Source organism: Abramis brama (genome assembly GCF_963993115.1).
Source record: "Abramis brama genome assembly, chromosome: 23".
NCBI lineage: Eukaryota > Metazoa > Chordata > Actinopteri > Cypriniformes > Leuciscidae > Abramis > Abramis brama.
In genome coordinates this window covers 26,900,440-26,920,989 of record NC_139985.1, presented here as the reverse complement: position 1 = coordinate 26,920,989, position 20,550 = coordinate 26,900,440, and the positions used below count along the sequence as shown (strand labels likewise).

Here is a 20,550-nt window from a genome sequence, read left to right as displayed (position 1 = left end):
TTGGATGGCTTTAGTTTGCTATTGGTGGATCTCACTTGAGTGACAGGTTGTCCCGCCCTCGCGCAAGTAAACACGTCATCAGATCAGAGAAGAGAAGAGAAGAGAAGAGAAGAGAAGAGAAGAGAAGAGAAGAGAAGAGAAGTCACTGCAAGAGGGAAGAGATGTTATTTTGATTGAAGATTATGAGGGCAAATTATTTAAAAATAATAATAATAATTTGCTCAGATAAATCATTTATGAATATTGCAATATTCCATAAAAAATGCAAGAATTGTCAATTGTGATATGACTTCAAAATGTCAATTGTTATGTCCTGCATGAGTCTACGGGTATAGGTAGACGCAACAAAATAAAAGGTTTAAGGTTGATCTGAGCCCTGCCACAGCACCACAAGCAAATGAATTACCGTAAAGATTTTTAATTTACAGCTCATAGAACAGACAAGGTATTGTAATAAATAAATAAAAAAAACTTAAAAAGAAGCAATGGCTTCAGGAGAGGGCATGGTCAAAAAGCTTGTTTCTGCCATAAACAATTTAAAAGATAATTGTGACTTTTTATCTCACAATTATGACATTTTTTCCTCGCACTTGCGAGTTTACATCTCCCAATACTGGCTTTTTTTCTGAAAAAGTAAACGGGATAACTCAAATGGATAGTTCACCCAAAAATAAAAATTCTGTCATCATTTACTCACCCTCAAGTTGTTCCAAACCTGTATGAATTTCTTTTCATCTGCTGAACACAAAAGATGATATTGATGGGCCCCATTGACTTCCATAGTATTTTCTCCATACTAAGTTAGTCAATGGTGCCCATTAACTGTTTGGTTACCAACAAGATATTATGAGTCAGTAAGGATTGATTAATATGTGAGTAACTGCTGTAACACATCACAATTCTGGGTTGACAGAGACCTCTGGTGGTACAAAATATGTTTGGACTGGTTAAACGTCCACTAAAAACAACATCCATCCATCCGTCCGTCCATCCATCCATCCATCCATCCATCCATCCATCCATCCATCCATCCATCTATCTATCTATCTATCTATCTATCTATCTATCTATCTATCTATCTATCTATCTATCTATCTATCTATCTATCTATCTATCTATCTATCTGGCATGTGGTTTAACTGAATTGAGTGATAATACTTTTGTCATTTTAGAGCTTCTTTATGGCTGAAATTGCATTTGTTTCATAATTGAAGAACTTTGCAACATTATTTTCTTGTTTATTACTGTGAAGCTGCTTTGAAACAATCTGTATAAAGCACTAAAGAAAGGTGACTTGACTTGGCATGTGCAGGAAAAGTTATGGACTAAACAACATGTTTAAATCCACTGTACTTTTAGGTGCAAATACAGAACATTAAGAACTTCAGCTATGGGCATAGAAACACAAAACAATACAGCTGTATGCATAGACACAAACATGTGGGTAACATGCACAAAAAATACTACATATTAAGAGGACACAAGAGTGAATAGTTTTCACTGCTTTAGGATTTACAGAGCTTTATATTGTTTCCATATACACTTTGAATAAAGTAAAGAGAGGATTTTTTGTGTAATTTGGTTACAGGAAACATTTTTTTTTTTTTTATGAGATTGGATAAACATTAAGATATCTGACCAAAATGTCTGTCTTCCACAGAAGAGGGACAAAAATGTTTTATTTTAACATCTTATTATTTAAATAATTTAAATGTTATTTTCTTTTATTGGTAAGAAGATGCTTTTGAGGCAAGGACCACACTTTTCCCACACTCTTTTTATTTTTTATTGAATAACTGAACAAGTAGGCCTAGCAAACATAGCATATAGGCTAGCATAAAAAAAAATGCAATACAAGATGTGACATTAATTGGTAACATGGGATCCAACAATCATATCATAATATTTTAAACGTCAGTTAATTTTTGTTTTTCAGAGAAGACACAAAACAATCAAATTCCACCACAAACACCTTAAACAGTGGGGATTACAGTTTTTTTTATTCGCTTTGGTACTATTTTCACAAGTTAGGTGTACATTTTCAAAACTCTTAGTACAAAAATCCAAACTGATCACACTTGTAACACAGCTAGTCATTCTTTCAAAACCTGATGTAATGCTTTCATTCAGTTGCACATGTTTTCAGTCCACATAATCATTGTTTCAAACACAAGATTATTGTAATATGTAATGAGAACATTTGGTTTAATCACAGAAACACAACAGTATGATCTTCTTTCAATTTAGTACTTTTAACAATCAGCTCATTCAACAGCAAACAAAGCAAGATACATGTTTCAAATCACTGTTGTTGCTGAATTAATTACAGTAATACAGGCTACAGTTGCCACATTAGAAAATACATGTGCATAACCTAACTTATGAACTGAATCCATAATGTTTGTAATAGTATCTATCAAGTGTGTTATCAAAAGCTGTGATGAAGCACAGCAATGAGGTTCTGTGCTAGGACAGAGTTTGCTGGCAATACAGTAAATGATTTTGACTATTTGACTGAATATACTGTAATGGACATTTACAGATGAAGGCTGAGTTACGGTAATGTAACAGCCATGTCTCTACCATGTTTACAGTATCACATAGCATACATACTGTAATGTAAAATACTGTATTTGATGCCATCTGTCTCCCTTCTACTAATATATCTCTGATCAATCTGATGTTTTACATTCATTGACTGTTTCCTCTCCCTTATACTCTATTCTGCTTAACAGTATTTGCACAAATGGCAAATTTCTCTGTATCCTTCACACACACACACACACACACACACACACACACACACACACACACACACACACACACACACACACACACATGCGTGTCCTTTGAACATCATGGTGGTTATTATCTATAAATCACTTATGTAAAAATAATTCATTACATTTAGTTATCCATATCAGAAATTGCAAACAAGTTCTATAGAAATTGTGTATTGAATCAATATTCATAGAAATCTATAGGTGTACCAAATGATTCATTGATTAACCATTAAGATCATTTGGATTAAATCATAGACACATGTATTAAACTGAACAAGAAGAGATGCAAATCAAAAGTTTGATAGTAAGAGCTTTATGAAAGGCAGTTACTGTGAATGAAACATTTATGTAGATGAAACACTTATTTTGTGTTGTGAAAAGAATACTTTGTGATTTTGAGTATTGTACTTACACAACTGAAAACATGATGAAATGTTTGAAAAAAGTGCACTTTTGATGATCTGTTGTGATATTAGCACTAAGAGTTTTGAAAATGTACACCTAACTTGTGAAAATAGTACCAAAGCGAATAAAAAAAACTGTAATTTAAGCATATTTGTTTATGTAGGCCTATATAAACAATTCCAGTTAATATTATCAATAATAGAGTTCCAAAAAAATCCTGTAGGTGCTATTTTATGTAGTTTTTTGACAAATAGGTCGAATATGTTTGTTATTGCATTTTTCATCTGTCAGCTCCCCAAGGTACGATCACGTAGTCAATTTTGACGTCACCCCGTCCCTCGTGTTAATGACAGGAAAGGGTTACTTCACGGAACTGACGTTAGGCTTGTGTGCTGTACTCGGAAGTGAACTGGAAAGAAGAGAGAAGGACAGTGAAAGCAGTTAAAGATAGGTGAGAAAACAGGCTGAGCTGCTTCGAGCTCATGTTACACTCGAGATTAACTTTGCTGCCCGTACACTGTCGTTGTTTTAGTGTCGTAAGGCAGGACTGCTAGCTGTAGGTGTTCTTCAGTTAGCATGTCTGCTAAAGCAAAACATCATCGTAAATAAAGAGATTAAACAAATGTAAAGATTATTAAACATACACATTCAGGAAATCACAACCACCGTATGTAAACCTCAGTCGACAGCAGTTGAGGAGTCGATGCTCGTGTACTTTATCAGGACAGAGAGGTCAGTAAGTTCCAGACTTGTTTACATTTCATTCTCTGCTCCGTCTCTCGTGGATCTGATCTGTTTTAATAGCTCAGGAAAACTGATGGGTTTGTAGTTTTAACTGTGTAACTTTAGGTCATGTAGAACAGCACACTTGTTGGCACTAACGGTGATTTGTGTTTTGTTGTCAACAAAATGCAAAGTGAACACCGGCTATAACGTTATATTATTAACAACAATTTGTTTGTGAATGCATTATATTTTAGCACTGATTGGTTGTAAAAACGTCCAAGCGAATATATGTAAGATATTTAAGAACCTTCCATTGACCAAAAAATAAATAAATTATATATATTTATATATATAAATAAATATAATTATACATAAACATTATATATATATATATATATATATATATATAATGTATATGTATGTATATATGTGTGTATATATATATATATATATATATATATATATATATATATATATATATATATATATGGGTCAGTGACGTGACGCCTACATTTTCTGTCCGATTGCATTTTTTCAGGCAAAAACGGGTTTAAATGCATAAAAAAATACTGCATATTTGAAGTACCTCTCCCATGTATGTACTCACTTTAACTCATCAAAAACCTTTACTTATTTGTTATTTTTTTTGTTATTTAAAGTGTCAAAACATCATGTGGTGCAACCGTCCGGCCATAACTTCTGTTTTGAAAACGTCTTTGAAATTACTCTGAATTTATTCAAATTTATTTTCTGCACTATTTGGCATGATTTCGAAAATGTTTTGTAATCCTTTAAAAAAATTCAAAGCATTGTATTTATATTTCCATCATAATATACAAACAAACTTTGTCCGATGATGTCCATTTTATGAAATATCATGTGGTGTGACCATCAAGGAACTACCATTTTGGGACTTTTATGTTGAAAACTATTCAAACACAGGACGTTACATCATATACCAATTTACCAAGGACCCATGAAGCAGCAAGCAGGTTTATAATTCTCTCAAATTGGAAAAAAAATAAACCTCTGTAATGGTTGGCATGTAGTTGCCACATTTGGATGTCATGTGGTATGACCTAAAAAAAAAAATATTAAAGTTATTTGTACAAATATCTATTTGTATTATAAATTTCATAGTGACCTTTTTTTGGGAAGCTAGCTTGTTTTGTTTAGGTGGCCAATTCTGTGCCTGTAAATTTTGAATGAATTTGAAAATATCATGTGGTACGACCAAATATCATGTGGTGCGACCACTGCAGACTGTTTTCCATGATAGATATATGTCCTAGATTGGCAGTTTTATGCTTTTATATTCAATTGACAGTTTATATACAAAAAATACTTTAATTTAGTATCATTTGGAATAGATTTTTATGCAATTTGGGATATTTTCTTCATATATTTCAAGTTTGTTTACTCTTTGTACAATATGAGAAAAATGCAACAACAAAAAATCAGAGCATGTAATTTCAGTTTAGTAATTATGCATTTATTAGTAGTGTATTTATTATTGCCTATTTATTTATTTAAAACTATTTGAATCTATTTTACCAGATGCCACTGCCAAGCGAAAAAATTCTGACCCTGCAGCAAGAGCAGAGTACCTTGATAGGAGAAGAGTGAAATATTATTACAGCATAAAATATCTGTTTTCTATGTGAACATATAGTAAACTGTAATTTATTCCTGTGATCAAAGCTAAATTTAATCTTCAGCATCTTTAATCCAGTCTTCAGTGTCACATGATCCTTCAGAAATCATTCTAATATGTAACCCTGGACCACAAAACCAGTCACATGGGTAAATTTTTTTAAATTGAGATTTATACATCATATGAAAACTGAAAAAATAAGCTTTCCATTGATGTATGGTTTGTTAAGATAGAACAATATTTGGCCGATACAACTGAAAATCTGGAATCTGAAGGTGCAAAAAAATCGAAACATTGAGAAAATCGCCTTTAAAGTTGTCCATTTATGTTTGCGATATTGCTATATTCACTCATCAAAAATAAATATTTTATATATTTATGGTAGGACATTTACAAAATATGAAACATGATCTTTATTTAATATCCTAATGATTTTTGGAATAAAAGAAAAATCGATAATTTTGACCCATACAATGTATTGTTGGCTATTGCCACAAATATATCCTGTGCGACTTGTGACTGTTTTTGTGATCCAGGGTCACTAATGATTTGCTGCTCAAGAAACACTTCTGATTATTATCAATGTTCATATTTTTGTGGAAACTGTGATACATTTTATATGTTTATTTGATGAATAGAAAGTTCAAAAGAACAGCATTTATTTGAAATAGAATCTTTCGTAACATTATAGCTATTATTACATTATTTTCGTAACATTATTATCTTTACTGTCACTTTTTATCAACTGAATGTGTCCTTGATTAATAAAAGTATTAATTACTTTAAAAACTATTGACCCCAAATGTTACCTGTATACAATAATTTATGAAATAATTTATATCTATAACATTATTATTTGTTAGAAAGAAATTCTAAGTCAAGTTAAAATAAATGGTGCACTTGTGTTTGTGATGTGATTTTTATAAATAAAAAAAGTTTATGTTCAGGAAAATTCTGTGAAATTTGTATGAAATCTGGTTTAAATCAATTTTTTTTGTATAAAATGTATTGTTCATTGATCTCTTTAAATAGATTTTTAACTATATAAGGTCTTCGTGTCATTTGGAGCGACCACTTATCATGTGGTGCGACCAATAAAAGCAATCACTGTATTAAATGTAAAATAAAATATCTTATTTCTGTGGCTGAAATATGAATCACTAATACAGTATGCTTTAGTAAATGATATTTTTAAAACATTTATATCAGTTTTATGTGATTTACAGGAAAAGTAAGTCTGTTAACTAGATTTAAGAAGGCAACTCAGAAATTATAGAACAAAAAAAGAAATGCAAAACTTGGTTTCTAAACACTTTAATTACTAAGAACTTGTAAAAAAAAAATTAAGCATGTTAAGGAAATTAATTAATTTTAAGATAAATCACGGTCACACCACATGACATTTTTTTTAAGGCTATGGACAATTCATCTAGATGAAAAAACACTAAAATGTGTTTATATATATATATGTAATCCACTCAAGTCAAGTCTTTTTCCAATTCATTTCTCTCTATATGAAATTACAATATATATTTAAGTTCTGTCTAAACCATCAACCAAGCTCTAAGATTATCTGTCGCCTTAGTTATTGATTTAGTGCATCTCTTCAAGATTATCAATTCAATTCAGCCGTTCTTGTAATGAATTAGAAATTACACTGGCTACTACAGAACTATATGCCATTGGATGGTTGGTATTAAAAGTTGTGATTTTTACTTCTGGAACCTTACATTTGTGTTGATGTGAAAGTTTTATACAGTGAACATACAGTGTCTTACATTGTTATGTCGTATATTTAGAGTAAGTTGACAGATTTTTCTTTTCATTTGCAGGGGTTCATAATGCTGGTGTGATTTGGAAATGTTAATCTCTGATCGTCTGCAATGCTGGACATGCTGAAGACCCCATATTGTGTTTCATTTGTGAATATGAGACAGCTGTTAAGCGCAATGCATGCTGCATGTCTAAGTCTGCTGCCACCCTGAAGCTCATGATGGATATTTCCATGTCTGTCTTAAGCGTGAGGGAGTGAACGTGTGGATATCTGAGCAAGATGGAAGAAGACATGGCAATACATTGGGAGACAGTAGAGGAAGGCACTGACTGTGGGCCACCCATCGTTTCTCTGGCCAGTCCTAGTCATGAAAATGACAGTCATGTGATGCCGCCTCAGGGACCTAACTGTGAACATGAGGCGTTTGATGATTTGGATTGTGAATTCCCTGATGAAGACTTTGATTTGGAAGTAGACGAGAACGAAGAGCAAAATACCGCAGCTAAGGATCAGGAGGAAGATGGGAGTGCTGAAAAGGAGAAATGTGAAAGAGGAGGGAAAAATGAATTGGAGAATGAGTTGAGGGGCGATGGAGAGTCTAGATCCCGCAATGCTGGAACTGGGAGGAAAGGAAAATCCAAGAAGAGTGGACCGGCACAGGGGCCTTGTGATCAAACACCATCATGGACCGCTTCAATGTCTCATAGATCCTTCCTCGCATCGTCCGGGCCCAGCAGACACAAGCAGGTGAAGCGACGGAACCAGCATCTGCACAATCACAGCCGCGCACGAAGGAAAAACGGGAACCAGCTGGTCATGGTGTGTCGGGATTTCCTAGCGGAAATTGTCAGTCCCTGGTGCATTTCATGCATCCACATGGTCGTCGAACTCATCATTTCTTTGACCCACAGATGTGGAGTCGTGGTGGAATCGTCCGGAATCGCGTTGTACGACTTTGGATCACGCATGCTTTGCAAGGTCACCGATATTCCAGGCTTGACTCAAGATTTGAGGCGGATCCTGGACTGGAGCCGGTTTTCAGCTGTAGCTTTAATAGAAGGAATTGGCAGGACTTTGTGTTGGGCTCGACACGCTCTTCTTTCCGGTTTCAAATTTGTTTGCGCCACGCTAAGCGTTGGCTCTCAGATGATGAGGTGCGTCGTGGGAAGGCTGGCGGGAGAGAGAGGCAGAAAATGGTGGCTTGCCTTGCAAAGCAGCAGGGTTTGGAGGAAAGTGTCGGATCTGACCGCGAGGATTCACGGGTGTTTCTTTAAACAAGGCGCCGCGAATGAAAGCTCAAATCCAGAGTCTCCCAACAGGGGGGCAGAGAAGTGGCAACCTGGAGAAGAGCTGCAGAGACTGCTGGCACTAGCCAAGGTAGTGATCTAGCGTTAATGTCTGATGACTTGATAAAAGAAGAGTTCAAGCACTATATTTTAAAGCAAAACTACACTACCTTTTAAAAGTTTGGGGTCAGCAAGTTTATTTTTCAAGGGGTCCTATTATGCTTTTCCACTTTTTCCACTTTAGTTAGTGTGTAATGTTGCTGTTTGAGCATAAAAAAAGACCTGCAAGGTTACAAAGCTCAAAGTCGTTACAAAGGGAGACAGAATCCACTTTCCAAGAACTACAATGAACGGCTCGTTTGGACTACGCAATTTTTCCTGATCTTATGAAGTCACAATGTAATTCATTTAAATAATCCACGCCCACGCGCAACAAAGGGGACGAGGCTTGATTGAGCTGCATTAGAGAAGACATTTCTGGTAATAATCAGAAATGTTTCTTGAGCAGCAAATCATCATATTAGAATGATTTCTGAAGGATCATGTGACGCTGAAGACTGGAGTAATGATGCTGAAAATTCAGCTTTGATTACAGGAATAAATTACGTTTTACAATATATTCACATAGGAAACAGTTTGTTTAAATTGTAATAATATTGTAATAATTGAACAACACTGTCTTCACTAATGCAGCTCAATCAGGCCTCGTCGAAGAGACACTGTTTTTTCCACAACGATTCCAAAACTCATTTGTTTGACCTTCCTAAGGCTGACGAACTTAGAGTGGTTTAAACACTGTTCCTGAACATTATAACCCAAACGTTTATCTGTGTGCTGCACATTTTATGGAGAACAGCTTGTTTTCTGTAGCTTTTGTAAGCTCTTGCTTTTTTGAGATGGTTCACCGCTCCTTAGCTAAATTAAACATGGTTTTGTGATCGATTACTGTTTGTATTACCTTAGTTTTCCGACAAATATCACGATTAAAAGGTGGATAACATTGTATCTATAATGTAAAGGGAAATTACAAAAAACGTACCACTCTGAAAGGTCCCGTGAAATCCGTGCTTGCAAAATCTGTGCATGAAATCCGTTCTGCGAGATCCTCTTGTTCGTTAACATTGTCAGGGTCTGAATCGGGCTCGAAATTGACGCCATCCTCATTTACACTAGGAGGGGCGGAACATTTCCCGAACATGTGCTAAGCGCTGCCAATCACAACACATTGGGCCAACTAACCAATCACAACACATTGGGCCAACTAACCAATCACAACACATTGGGCCAACTAACAAATTACAACACACTGGGCCAGCTAACCAATCACAACACATTGGGCCAGCTAACCAATCACAACACATTAGCCTGGCTACCCAATCACAACACATTGGGACAGCTAACCAATTATAACACATTGGGCCAGCTAACGAATCACAACACATTGAGCCAGCTAACCAATCACAACACATTAGCCTGGCTACCCAATCACAACACATTGGGCCAGCTAACCAATCACAACACATTGGGCCAACTAACCAATCACAACACATTGGGCCAGCTAACCAATCACAACACATTGGGCCAACTAACCAATCACAACACATTGGGCCAGCTAACCAATCACAACACATTGGGCCAGCTAACCAATCACAACACATTTCGTAATTCGGAAGGAATGGCTTCATCAAAATCTGTGTGTTCGAGCCAGACTGGGGAGAGAGGTGCTGTAATGTAAAATATGTGAAAAATGATGAATGTTTTTTGAACAATCAAGCATGAAAACATATTAAAACAAAATCAAGACTTTGTATAGAACCCCTTTAAATATTTTTTAAAGAAGTCAGACACAACGAGGCTGCATTTATTTAAATTAAAAATACAGTGAAAAACGTAATATTGTGGACATACTACAATTTAAATGAACTGTTTTCTATGTGAATATAATGTAAAATGTAATTTATTCCTGTGATCAAAGCTGAATTTCCAGCATCATTACTCCAGTCTTCAGTGTCACATGATCCTTCAGAAATCATTCTAATATGATGATTTGCTGCTCAAGAAACACTTCTCATTATTATCAATGTTGAAAACAGTTGTGCTGCTTAATATTTTTGTTGAAACAGTCATACATTTTTTCAGGATTCTTTTATTACTAGAAAATTCAAAAGAACAGATTCTGTGCATAACTTTGTTGATGTAGCTACATAACAAGCTTTATTTGGATTATTATTATTATTATTAAGGATCAAGTGAGTTTGAGCTTTTATAGAATCCAGTTTCCAACTTTAATGGTTTATGCAAATATAAAGCCTATTCATTTAGTAAGCTCTTGATATGTTGATGTGTTGCTTGGTGATTTGATGTTGGATACTGTAATTTTACAAGGACAGGTAATGAGTTTTTAACGTATTATCAACTGCTGTTCTGGTTCAGATCCCTGAAGAGGAGTTGGACCCATTTAATGTTCTTGGAGTGGATATTCATGCCACTGAATCTGAACTCAAGAGAGCTTACAGGCAGCTGGCAGTACAGGTGAGATGAAATAAAAGAATTGCCCTGAAACCTGTTTAATGTCTGTGTTGGATGAATTATGGGTTTAATGTATTTGTCAAGATTTAATGGATTGTTTGCGTGCAGGTTCATCCAGACAAAAACAAGCACCCAGGCGCTGGCGAGGCCTTCAAGGTGTTAAGAGCAGCGTGGGACATCGTCAGTAACCCAGAGACACGGCGAGAGTATGAACTGTGAGTGCTTTTAGAAAACAACCACTGAATTGGTTTACAGAGTTGCCACAAAAAATTAAAGGGACCTATTATGCTTTTTTTCCATGCTAATCTTTCTTTAGAGCAGTGGTTTTCAATTCCAGTCCTCGTGACCCACTGCTCTGCACATTTTGTATGTCTCTCTTATCTGACACACTCAGTTCAGTTCATGGAGTCTCTCCTAATGAGCTGATGATCTGGTTCAGGTGTGTTAAATAAGGGAGACATACAAAATGTGCAGAGCAGTGGGTCACGAGCACTGGAATTGAGAACCACTGATGTTGCTGTTTGAGCATGAAAAAGCTCTGAAAATGGAGGCAGCAGGAGTTCTTCTCTATATCAGTGTCACTGTTTCTGAACTCCCTGAAACGCCTCCATTGTAGTCTTGAGTTTTCTTCAGGGAATGAACATGTCACAGTATTCCTAATTTAAATAATTCATACTCAGAATAAAGGGGCGGGCCTGGATGAGTTAGTTAGTAGTGTGTTGAAACTCGTGGTTATGGTAAAGGGCGGGACATTTTGGTTATCTAACCCAATGGGTCACCCCATGTGCAAAAAAAATTTGTCTTTCGATTTGATTCTGGACTAACATTTGATAAGCAGATAAATACTGTAGTTAAGTAGAGTTATTTCAGTTTTCAACGCCTGGCTAAAATCAATCATTTCTCTTATTCTGTGTACAGCACTTTGGTCAACCCATGATTGTTTATAAATGTGCTTTATAAATAAATAAATAAAAAAGAAAGGAAGAACACACTGGAAGCGCTTGACCAATCACAACACACTGGTCCAGCTGACCAATCAGAGCACAGTGCTTTTCAGAAGGAGTGGCTTCATAGAGACAGGAACTAAAGGACTGGGAAGAGAGGAGCTGCAATATGTAAAATATGGGGAAAATGTGTTTTTTGAACATTCAAGCATGAAAACCTGTTCTAGTAGAGTCCAAAAACAAAAGGGCATAAAATGACCTCTTGTCAAAATCAAAAGACAGAATTAAGAAATTATATTTTGCATGAAAAAATTACTCCCGTTATTTTGGATTGACAATATTTTCTTGACAATCGAACAAATTTCCCCCCAAATTCTTGTTACTGTAATGCAAAACAATTTAGTTCTCTATTAATGGAATGTGAAAAAATATTATAGTTAAAGCATGTATTATTCTTAATGTTAATTTCAACATTTACTAATTCATTAAGTCAAAACAAGTTTTATCTGTTAGTATTATTTAATGGACTCGAGCTAACATGAAATAACGATGAACAGTTGTATTTGTAATGTTAACAAATATGTATAATACTGTAAGAAATGATTAGTTACACTTTATTTGAGTGTGTCCTTGTTACAGTGTAATTATACATTTAAGTACGGAGTAATATTAATTAATAATTCTTACTTAGGGTTAGGGTTTGGTTTAGGGTTAGTTGCTTATAATTATGCATCATTTACTGCTATTATTATAGTAAGTTAATGTAATGTGTAACAAGGGCACTAAGTGTTGCAAAATGTTTTGCTCATCATTAGATGATGCATTCAAGTATTTTTAAAGTGTTACCAAAATATTGTTACATGGGAATATCTGTTGTATTGCCTTTCGTTCATGCTACATTTTGAATTCTGTGATTCTTAAAGTTACCCAATTACAATATTAAGAATTAAACAAATTATAAATGTGACGTGTACTTGTTTCTTTGATATAAGCACAAATGTCTTGTTGTTGTGTTCTGTGTCTGCAGGAAGCGTATGGCTGCTACAGAGCTTTCAAAATCCATGAACGAGTTCCTGACCAAACTACAGGACGACCTGAAAGAAGCCATGAACACAATGATGTGCACTAAATGTGAGGGCAAGCACAAGTGCGTATGACTGACATTGTCATCTCAATCCTGTTCTTTCATACAAGCTTCTGTTCTGTGTTACATTCTTGCGTTTCTATGTTCACCTGAGCATGTTTTTTTCCCCAGGCGCTTTGAGATGGACCGTGAGCCTGGCGAGGCCCGATTCTGTGCTGAATGTAATAAATGGCACAGTGCCGAGGAGGGAGACCTGTGGGCTGAATCTAGTATGCTGGGACTGCGCATCACGTACTTCGCCTTCATGGACGGCAAAGTCTTTGACATTACTGGTAGTTTATTGGCATCCACACCGTCAGATATTTGTATGATGTTCATATGTTGTATGCATATGTTGTACGCATGTCCCCATGTTCACACAGAGTGGGCCGGCTGTCAGCGTATAAGCATCTCTCCAGACACTCATCGCGTGCCATATCATATCTCTTTCGGCTCTAAAGGTAGCAGCAGCGCCAGCCGCCACAGGTAACCACTCAGACTTTAATGAAAAGTGCTTTATCTTCAGACCATTATAATGTCATCAACTACAGGGCTGATGACGATGTGTAAACACACAGATTATAGCTTATATATTTACTCCAGAAACTAACTCTACGAACATGGAAAACAGTGATAGATGGATCTCTCAACCTTTACGCTGAGGAGAAAATCCAACGCATCTTTGAGGGGACCAAGCCAAACTTGATTATGTATTTCTGCTCAGCTAGCGACACTGGACATCAACCACACGGCATACGCTAATACCTTTTACTGTCTACTTTTTATAACAGTATTAGACAGGACTGTTAGACAGATCGTAAACTAATGAACACGAAGAATGTGAGCAGTGGCGTTCTCAGCGTCGTCAAAATAAAGGTCACAACAACAAGCACGGCTTATGTCACTTAAAGTACACATGAATTCAAAATTGACCATATTTACTTTATTAGCACAAATTGTTAGTTTTGTGGTGAGCAATTCATCCGTGCAAGTCAATCCACACAAAAAAAAATTATTTGGCTTCGTAATCTTTCATCAAAATCTGAAAATGCTCCTCTCTGCAATGACGGCCCTTCTCTGATGATGTCAGTTTGACGGATTGGGCTTCGGCCTAACGTCCTTAAACACGCCCCTCCATCTGACAGTCTGCTGCCTGAATGAAACGCCCACTTTTCTAGATCCAATCAGGTTCCAGTTGGAAAAAACAAGCCACGCCCTCTTTTTCTCACTTAGTATTCCGTTTCTCTCGGAAATACGTCACAACACTGAAATAAAGTCAGTTGCAACTTCTGGTTCACGGGGACTTTAAGAGTTCCTACTGGCGATGCGATTTACAACCAGGAAAATGTTCCTAGGGGAACATTTAGTTCTCGGGGAACCTCCCTGGTGGCTAGTTCCTAGAACTGAGTTCCTTGAACTACCCGGTGCTAAAGCTGCTATTACTCCAGTTTTCAATGTCACATGATTATTCAGAAATCATTCTAATATCCTAATGCTTTTTACTGTATTTTTGATTAAATAAATATAGCCTTGGTGAGCAAAAGAGACTTTAGAATCATAATAATTCCAAGCTTTTGACCGGTAGTGAATTCAAATACCATAATGACAACATAAGGTATTATTCAAAGGCCATTATGAAATCGTCACTGTCAGATTTTCACTTTTTTAATTTTTTTTTGAAAATGTATCTTAAAATTTGGGAAAGTTTCTAAAAACCCAAAATAGATGACATACTTATCTATTTTAAATAAGTAAATAGATATAAGTAATTTAAGGTAGTAATTGATCTTAAGTTTTTAGATGACAAGTCGGCATGAAAAGAAATTGCGAGTCTTTTTTCTCCCTCTTATGATGTATTTCGAAGTGAAACGGCTTCTAGAACGAGAACAAAATGTAGGGCAGGGCTTGATTTTGACGTGAGGAATTGATTGGATGGTTGTGGTTTGCTATTGGTGGATCTCATGAGTGACAGGTTGCTCCGCCCCCTTCATCAGAGAAGAGATGCTGCAAGAGGGAGGGAATTTACTTTTTCAAGATTATGAGGCACATGAAATTAAAAAAAAAATATTGATGTGCACAGATAAATCATTTATAATAAACACTGCAATATAGAGTTGTCAATGTTGATTTCATGGGGACTTTAAAATCGTAAAAAAGTGCACCCAAACATATGACCGACTCTAATGTTTTGGGAAAATTTTTAAAATGTTTACATGCATTTAGTGGAAGGAAAATATGATAGCCTAAATGTAGTTTTTTTTAAATTTATTTATTTGTTGTTTTTGCAAAATTGCATAAAATGGTATATGTTGAAGCCTACTGGGATACAAATACTTATATTTGTAACACACATTCACACACACCTTTTAAATATTCGATATGATTCGTTTCTTAATTTTCTTAAATCCTTATTTGCCATTGATCAATTTACTAAAAGTTTGTCTTTATTGAGCTGCAAATGTAAGAGAAGACGAAAGAAGTATGAGGGATTTCTACATTAAAAGAACAATTAGCAACAAACCACATGTGACTTATTGTTATGACAGTCTGATCCATTGATACACAATTTTATTTCTCTTCTACTCTATATTTTTACATAGGCTACACTGGGAAGGGTCACAGCACTTGCATACCGTTGTCCTATTGTTAGTTTAAAGTCCCTGTAAAGGCAATTCTAAAAAAAAAATCTAAACACATTATGAATGTTAGAAATGTATTGCTAAAACATATTACAAAGACTGTGAACTGTGAAGTACTGAATTGTGGAGTTAGACCGTTAAACAGTTTTTCACCATTTCTGTGTTCCGGATTTTTTGGGCGGGGCTAAAACAGGGGCTCGATGACGCACTGAAGCCCCTGAGCTCCTGGATACGCCCCTCCTTGATGACGCACTGGAGCCCCTGACGCTGGCCCCTCCCCTAACAATATAGCACATTCACATCAGTTTGCCGATCGCGAGTTACTGTCAGTACTATTAGTTACTACAGCCTACAGTTTGCTAGCTAGCTATGCCTCGGTCACGGAAATGCGTACTACCTGGATGCGATCACGTACAAAACAGATCGGTGTCCTTATTTAAATTTCCGAAAAACGATCATATCAAGAAGAGGTGGATTCATTTTGTGAAGAGCCACCTTGATGGAGAGCTGAGGATCACCGCCAAAACCCGCCTCTGTAGTGATCATTTTACACGGGATAGTTTTATAAACTTTCGTCGGAGACAACTGGGATTCACTGATAATCCGCTGTTACTGGTGAATGGGGCCGAGCCGACTATCTCTCGCCTCGGCCTTCATCCTCCCGTCGCGCCGACAACTGGTGCCATCGTCGGCAGTGCGTGCCCACCAATGAGTGTAAGTTGCCTTGTGTGCTTATGTTATAATTATAGTAGGTAGTCCAGGCTTGAACATGTATGGCTTTGTAAAACCTAGGAGCATCCATTCCGGCTGTAGCGGTGACAGACAGTTGAGTGTGGCGACGGCAGCTTTCCCGCGAGTGGGCGTGGTTTCAGCGCAGCCAGCGGACACGCCCCCAAGTTTGAGAGCAGAGACTCCTGTTCATTTTTTCAAGATTTTGATAGCTTATTTTATGTACTTGCTGGCTTTTTTATCATTCAAATTTGGCTGGGTGGCTAATAACACATTTTTCTGTGGTGTGACAAACTCAGAACATATACTTAATTTTGACTTTACAGGGACTTCTATCGCTCTCCTCATTTGTAAGTCGCTTTGGATAAAAGCATCTGCTAAATGATTTAAATGATTAAATGTAAGCGTCTGTGTCCTCTAGACCCGCCACAGATCATCCTGCAACTGGTGGCGGCTCGCCCGCGGACCTGCAGGACTTCTTCAGCCGCTTCTTCCAGGCCGGAGCTCCCAGTGACGCCGCGTCTGCTAATGGAGGATTCTTCCCGTCGGGAAACCCTGCGCCTCATGCGTCCGCAGCAGCTGCAGGGCCTGCAAACATGTTCTCAGGGCCAGCTCCACAAACAGGGTTCTTCAGCCCAGGAGCCCAGCGGGGCGACCCCAGCGAACACTGGACTGACGGAGGAAAACCCCCGCGCCGGCGCAAGAAAGTTCGCAAGCCATTCCAGCGCTGAGAAAGGTACTATATTACGCAGAGGTGGAGCGCTGTGTGTTGCCATGCTGTGACGTGATATTGGCCAACTAGTGCAACAAAACGAGGACAAAAATCTTGACCTCATTTGAACATCCAGTGTTGGCGCTTTGAAGCTTCCTGATTATAAAATGAAATGCCGTTGAATTTCGTAGAGGAGCAAGCGAAAAGAGATCTTTTCGTTTCATGTTTGAAGGTATTTTTCGGTTTTGTTATCTCTCGTTTTGAGACAAATGAATCAACATTCAAGCATTTGAAATCACATTCTTTGAAGAAACCGAAGGACTCGTGCGTAGAGGCTCCTGGTGTATCTGAAGAATATTTGACCCAATGTTTAAAATTGTCTATTTACTCTCACCCTCATGTAGGTCTAAACCTTTATGCCTTTTATTTTTTTCATTGGATGTTCTCACAGCTTTTTTCAGCACGACAAGAACAAAATAGCCAACATCGTAAAAGTAGTCCACGTGACTTATGGTTTCAGATGTTTTGAAATATAGCATATATAAGATGACGTTGTGTGACGACCCAAAGACCCGAATTCAAGCTGTTCGCTGATCATGTTCTTCTGGGTTTAGGGTTAAAGAGGTCGAAGCTTTTTGTAGTCCATTTTGTATCTTCAATGGAGGGATGATAACTTTGCTTTTGGAAAACAACTGCATGAAGTTTCTAAAAAATTGTCTTTTTGTGTTCTTCGGAAAAAATAACAGCATCAGAGTTTGGAACAAAGTGAGGGAAATGATGACCCATTTTTTTTTGGGTGAAGTTTTACTTTAAAAATGTTTCCGTTTTTGTCAGGCTTGAATCTGATGGAAAATGTTGGCTGAATGTTTTGTGATATGATCACATTAAGATGATGTATAAATCACACACAGACCTCAGGGATTCTTTTCTTTCTCTTCATCTGCTACTAGTAAGAGAACAGGAAGAAAACGTAGCTGTGATTTCCCAGTGTTCCTGGGCGTATTGTTTAGAGATCATGTGATCCTGATTAAACCAGTTATTCACGCCACAGCATTCAGCAGTTCAACATTAAAACCAGTTTGATTTGTCCATTGTTTAAATCACGTGTTTAGGAGGGAAATACTTCAAATATATTTACAGATATTGTACAAAAGTGACAGGATATGTGTTGGTATTCTTGAAATGGCTCAAATCAACTGCTCACGTGATTGAATGGAACTTTGAATCAGAAGATGGAAGATTCTTGTGGGATTTTCCCATTAAATGCTCTGCCTGATACCTGGATCTGTTGACTTAACCGCTTTACGCTTCACTGTACAAAGAAAAAACTCTTTGAGAAAAACACATTAATTTAAGTACGAGTTAAAGCACAAATGAAATGATGTAGACCTTAGATGTCTGCATGCATAGATTTTGAAGTCAAGTTCAAAATTGGGTTTTGATGTGAAAATCCCAGAGCCTCCCTTTAAGAAGTCCACTTTTAATTTTTGACCACTTCTTAACACTCAGGAATCATCTTAAAAGATTATTACATTAATCTGCCAGAGCGCCCCTCTCTCTCTCTCTCTCTCTCTCTCTCTCTCTCTCTCCTCTCGCTCTCTCTCTCTCTCTCCTCTCGCTCTCTCTCGCTCTCGCTCTCTCTCTCTCTCTCTCTTTTTCCCTTTTTCCCAGGCCAACAGATTCATTAGTGTCCAAACCTGACATCTTGCTTTTGTGTGTTTTTCTTCATTTCACACTCGGCCCAATATACGTTAAGACACGGACAGCTTTGCCTCTGTACAGCTGAAACATACTAATGCATAATGTGTTCAGCTTCATGTGTTCTCAGAGATGCTTTCACGAACTCTCTGTTCAGATTTACTTATATCTCCTGTTAAATGCGCTTGTTTAACAACAGTCTTTAAAGGAAATGATCAATTACAACAATAAAGCGATTTTGAAGAGGCTCTACTCTCCAGAAATGAAATCAAATTGTTGTTTTGCTCTTTGTCAATGATCTTTAAGCCTGTCACTCCACTGTAAAAAGCGTAGCGATGGGTATAATGGTTTAATGTGGTTAGGCAATGATTTAAAAACTGCATGATAAAATAGCAGCACGTTTACCGATGAAATGATCTTGAAGGCTTAAAATGACTGACCACACTGTAACTTTAGTTGACCTAAACGGTTTCAATTACTTCATTTTTCTGACGGTTTAGGGTAAATTTCATTTTTGTAAACGTTTACCTTTCACCAGATTTTCACAGTTGATTCTGATATTTTTACAGCAGAAACTTTCTATTAACAACGCTGATTTAATTTCTATTCACAGCTGATAATTGAAGTGGCATACTAGAAATAAAACATTAGACCGTTTATTATTGCACTAAACTTCTTCCTCTTGATGTTAAGGCGCTACTGAACTTTTCAACAAAAAATTGGTAACTTTTTAAATTAACTTGTCTAAACAACAAACTTCAGACATGGTTGTGAATTGTATTGCTTGTGTGACTTGATTGTTTGCAATATTCCACTCACTGTTTCTTGAACATATGATGGGTATTGCATCCGTTATTCACTGTACTCAAGGAGAGTTTCAGCAGTCTGTTTGAAGTCGGCACAAATGTATTTCATGATTAAATGAAGGTTTATTCCAGACGGATGGTGTTGTAGAGAGTGATCTAAATGTATATGCAAGAAAATGCTCTAGATTCTGATAATCATTAAAGTGGTTATATTGCGCAGGACACTTCCCCCCCATTATCTGGTATTTTGTTGCCTTTCTCCCCAACCCTCCTACATTTAAAGCTGATTTTCTCAAATGCTTTGCTCCTGAGCGTGTGCAAGTATAACGTTTCTGCATTAAACTCTAGTGTAAAGTAAATATTCAGGCTTCAGCTGCAGATGCTGCTCTAGAAATGTCGTTCTACTTTCATTCATTGAATTTATTACAACTCTAAGTTGACAGAAGAACATTAGGACAGTACAGAATCATTAAAGCCCATTTGCAGCTCAATGTTTTTTCTGGTTATGCTCAAAATATATCTTCGTGAGGGTGACATTTTGTTGAAATTCGAAAATATTGTTTGCTTAGTATCAGTGATTGACTCAAAAACTGTAAGATTTGCATTAGGCTACCATTTTGCGCACTTTCAACTTAAAGGTTTTTGTAAATAGGCTCATTTTCCAACTCCCCTAGAGTTAAACAGTTGAGTTTTTACCGTTTTCTAATCCATTCAGCCGATCTCCGGGTCTGGCTGTAATTTA

The 20,550-nt window shown here is 36.7% G+C and overlaps 1 protein-coding gene across 2 annotated transcripts; it reads left to right on the top strand.

The window, feature by feature from the left end:
* The first annotated feature begins 3,528 nt into the window (after positions 1–3,528).
* Positions 3,529–20,043, top strand: dnajc14 (DnaJ (Hsp40) homolog, subfamily C, member 14). Of its 2 annotated transcripts, none has more exons than XM_084100334.1 (8): positions 3,529–3,639; positions 7,401–8,719; positions 11,062–11,160; positions 11,266–11,372; positions 13,129–13,248; positions 13,357–13,517; positions 13,608–13,710; positions 17,014–20,043. In XM_084100334.1, exons 2-8 carry the CDS (start codon positions 7,622–7,624, stop codon positions 17,321–17,323), a joined length of 1,998 nt encoding a protein of 665 aa, XP_083956460.1. In that variant the 5' UTR covers positions 3,529–3,639; positions 7,401–7,621; the 3' UTR covers positions 17,324–20,043. The 2 variants fall into 2 exon arrangements, with proteins under 2 accessions (XP_083956460.1, XP_083956459.1); XM_084100333.1 differs by having other exon boundaries at positions 3,570–3,920.
* Positions 20,044–20,550: the final 507 nt, after the last annotated feature.

Bases quoted from the DNA above. Each gene is read 5' to 3' on its own strand.
- dnajc14 (XM_084100334.1), top strand. From the start codon at position 7,622: ATGGAAGAAGACATGGCAATACATTGGGAGACAGTAGAGGAAGGCACT. The intron at 11,161-11,265 runs GTGAGATGAAAT...GTTTGCGTGCAG, and splicing joins ACAGGCAGCTGGCAGTACAG to GTTCATCCAGACAAAAACAA. The intron at 11,373-13,128 runs GTGAGTGCTTTT...CTGTGTCTGCAG, and splicing joins ACACGGCGAGAGTATGAACT to GAAGCGTATGGCTGCTACAG.